At 36.8% G+C, this 4,002-nt stretch overlaps 1 protein-coding gene across 1 annotated transcript in view; it reads right to left on the reverse strand.

Annotated features, from left to right (window-relative positions):
* Positions 1–319: 319 nt before the first annotated feature.
* Positions 320–4,002, reverse strand: part of LOC104499965 (FRAS1-related extracellular matrix protein 2-like) — a gene marked incomplete at both ends in the record, with an annotated part of 10,125 nt that continues 6,442 nt past the window's right edge. Inside the window, one exon of the mRNA XM_010143550.1 lies at positions 320–409. Within this exon, the coding sequence (XP_010141852.1) occupies positions 320–409 (90 nt within the window). The remainder of the gene's footprint in view (positions 410–4,002) is intronic.

Consider the following 4,002-nt stretch of genomic DNA (forward strand, 5'->3'; position numbering starts at 1 on the left):
CGTAAAGAGCCTGGACATGGAATACACGGGGAAAACTACAGAAAGCCCGGGTATCTGAGTAGACTTAGAGAATTTCACTTTCTTGCTAGAGTAGGTTGAGCGTTCCTTCATTAGATGCAATTACCATTTCATCAACACCTCTCTTTGTAATTACCAGAAATAGTCCACAATATGGGAAAAATACATTAAAAAATCATATTCCAGGAGGTAACATGGACCATGTAATTCCCTCAATCAAATTCAATGTTCTTAAACTCCCAGTGTATACTTAAACGCTTTCTCTTTCAACAAAAAAAGCACAGATCTTGTGAGTACTCACCACCGTCTTCAACCATGAAATGAAAAATGTCACTGGTGGCATTGTCACCCCCTCGTAAAACATAGCATATCTTCATATCATCAATATCAGCTGGAAAGAGTAAGGAAAAATAGATTTTATTTTAAATGCTGAAGGGAGGAAACTGTCTTTATAAAAAAACTTGATAAGTATTAAATCTCAGGAATTTCAGTATTACTAGCATTGAGGTTTTACAGATATCATTGATTCTCCCTCTCATCACTTCCCCCTCCCAAGTGCCTTCTTTCTTTTAAGACGTATTTAGAAAGAACTGAAAGGAAATGTAAAATCATGGGCTCAACAGTCAGAACTATTTCATATTTTTAGTGGTGAATTTTCTTAAAAAGGGGTGTATCTCCACTAAGATATTGATTCTGTCATTCTTCATGCTGAGAAGTACTGTAGAGGCCATGGAAAATCTGTCGCTGAAATGGAAGCAAAACCCAGGGTGTTTTCTATGTTAAGTTCTACTCTCGCTTCAAAAGGCAAGACAAATTAGTCCACATAACCTCTGAAGCCACCTCTAGAACTAGATTACTTCTGGCATGTGGTCTGCCCCTGGAATAGGCTATCTCTACACATTCTGCAGCAGAGAGATCCCAATCTCTCTAGACCCTCACAAAAACGTCCTCTCCACCATATCACCCTTCCTACCAGCACGTTTTCAAAGGATATGGCATATAATCTATATAAACTGTCACAAAGAGTGCTCAAATCCTTACAGTTATTGACTGTTCTAAGAACGCAAACAATTAAATTAGGCAGACAAGTCTGCAGTATGAAAAAAACCTTGATGCACAATTTCGAATCATCAATTGCAATAAAGAAAGTATGTAAAAGGTGAACAAATGTTTTCTGGTTTCCTTGAGCAGTGATGAGAAACATGTAACACATAAAACCTAATTTTTGTCACTTTCTTTGAAAGACTGCTCTTGGTAAAAATCCATGTCTGATACTTCTTTTTAAGAAAAAACATTAGAAATTAATAGCATTAAAGTGTTGCTTAAGTACCACCCAAGTTCTCCACCCATGTTAGGGAATATGCATTAGTAAAAAGAAGCCCAAAACCCTTTTGTTAGAGCTCCTCAAAATCTTCAGTTACAAAAGTAGCCAGACATCTTCTATGGTAAACAATTTAAGAGCATTATCAGCAAATACACATCACTGAAGAATCTCTTCCATAAATGTTTGAAAGTTATAGATCATAAATTCATGGGGCTGCAAAGAGGACGCAAACAAATACATCTTTATGCCAGTGGAGCAAATAAATCTTTCATCTTGCAAACACACAAGTACTCAACTCCGCCCATGTGGGTAGCCTTATCAAAATCCATCGTTCTAACATATATAAAGATAAGAACTTGAGCCAGTGTTTGCAGAACCAGCTCATAAACAAAAGAGCCACTTGTCATCCAAATATCTTAATTTTGTCAAAAGAATTGCAAAGGAATGACCTGTTTTCTGTTCATTAAGAACACGTTCACAGTCACTTGAGGAATTCTACTCTTTCTTTCCACAGCTGATTAGGTTACGTTAGTTATATTAAAACTTGCCTAGTTGTAAGCACAATCAATTGTAGTTATACAATGGCTGTATAACTACAGTGCCTGCTAAATATTAATGGGATATTGTAATTGTCCAACAATATTCTGAAACCCATCCAACATAATTTTCTATTTAAAAAAAAAAAACATCGCCACTAGATCAGGGCACTGATTTCCCATTTGAATTTCTGCAAAACTGATGTGGTTATTAAAGGTTGCATATTGTAATATTATTCTTTAAGAATAATATGTGGAATATGACTTGGCCCTTACGGACAAACTTACCCACGTGAGATCAGGAACTCCCAAAACAGCACTCAGCAGTCCATCACACTTTGTACATTCAAAACGTTATCCAAACATCAATTACCTACTTGTTATATACCACTAAACTTCTTTGAATGTGAAAGACTTGGCAGTTCCTTAATAGACTTTCCATACTTTAAATCAAATTATCTAATATTAATGAATATCTGCTATGAACAAACTCCAGCCTCAACTTGCAGAGACAAGTGCAGGATGGTTATTCACACACAATATTCTTTGCACATATTTTTTTTCTAGGATAGTACTAGACTAGAATTTAACACCTGGCAAGTGTTTTTCTTTAAGCTTTCTCTGCATTTACTATCACCAAATTGTAAACATATAAAGCATAAAGAAATAATAACGAATTAAAAGTGCTACTTTCAGGTGTAACATGAAGTAACAGACAGTTAGACTTGAATAAACTTAGGAACAGCTTAAAATATTTTAAGAATACTGTATTTCGTTACTATCACTTGCCTATCTCTCATTCAGATTATTTTATTCTTTTCTATTTAATTTTTAAAAAGTACCAACTATTTGCAGAATTTGGGGACCTTTTATCAAGAAGTTCATTTTTCCACTCTCTAATACCCAGTTTGAGCAATCCCAGTTCACTCTATGAGCCTCACCTACTGTACCTATGGCAGAAGTATTTGATGTATTCTGATCATAAAGCCCCATGCTGATTGTTACTGAACAAAACACACACCAAATCTCCTGGACATACTACATTCTGTGCAACCTCATTTTGACTGGAGGCTCTTAGCTCATCCTGTCTAGCACTTAGTGAAGTTTTGTGGGCAATTGAAAAGCAATCTCAAGTGTAAGGCAGAAAGCTGTTTGCTAAACAATCGCTGTGCCCTCTAGGTTACAGGCAATCTGAAAAAAACAGACTGCTCAAGCTGCTTGCACACAATGAGTCTTGTTTCATCAATTTTACCTCACTCAAAGCGGTCAGATTGCCTGTTCATACAAACATGGACACAAATCTAAAGAATGGAAGCATGAGGTGGTAGAATATTAGGACAGACTTCATAGACTATTGAAAACTCATCTACATGTGACCCTGAACAGCCTCATCTGACTTCAGAGTTGGGCCGGTTTTGAGAAAGGGTGGGACCAAATAACCTTCAGAGGTCCCTTCCAACTTAAACTGAAAGACTGTAATGATGTTTTACAAGCCCCAAGAGGACCCATGCGTTAATGAAACTGAAGAAAGCATGTTAATGAAAGCACTTTGTAAGAAGTTGCCCCACATGGCAGGATAGGACCCCTAAAAGGGAGGGAGATAAAAACATAGTGTAACAGCAAGTCCAATAGTCAATACAGGAGCATCCCAAGGTCAAAACTATTACTCGTGGTAATAGTTTTGCTAGTTGCAAAATCTGCACTTACATTAAGTTCATTAAGAATATGACAAAAAAGGGTCTTGTTTACTCCTGCCCTGAACATTAGATAATAATTTGTCTCAGTATAGCATAAGCATCAAATATTTATAAATTTACTACTCTGGATTTGACAGTGCTTTGTATGTTAATAGTAGTGGGCCACAAGTTGAGGGACAACAGCGAACTACACACAAAGTATGCAGCTTGGTCTACATAAGACCTCCATGTCTCACATCACATCTCAAAACTGTGGCCTTCTAAGTTCATCCAAGCTTTTTTGTCTCCCTGCCACTCAAAACCTCTCCTGTACCCAAAGCAGTTACAGACAAGAGGGCATCTAAGGGAAAAGAAAAGGAAAAGACAATGCCCTTTAATCCACAACTTTCACTCCCAGATCATTCTATGACTTTCAACAAGATCTCTT

This window comes from Buceros rhinoceros, unplaced genomic scaffold (genome assembly GCF_000710305.1).
Source record: "Buceros rhinoceros silvestris isolate BGI_N320 unplaced genomic scaffold, ASM71030v1 scaffold1329, whole genome shotgun sequence".
Lineage (NCBI taxonomy): Eukaryota > Metazoa > Chordata > Aves > Bucerotiformes > Bucerotidae > Buceros > Buceros rhinoceros.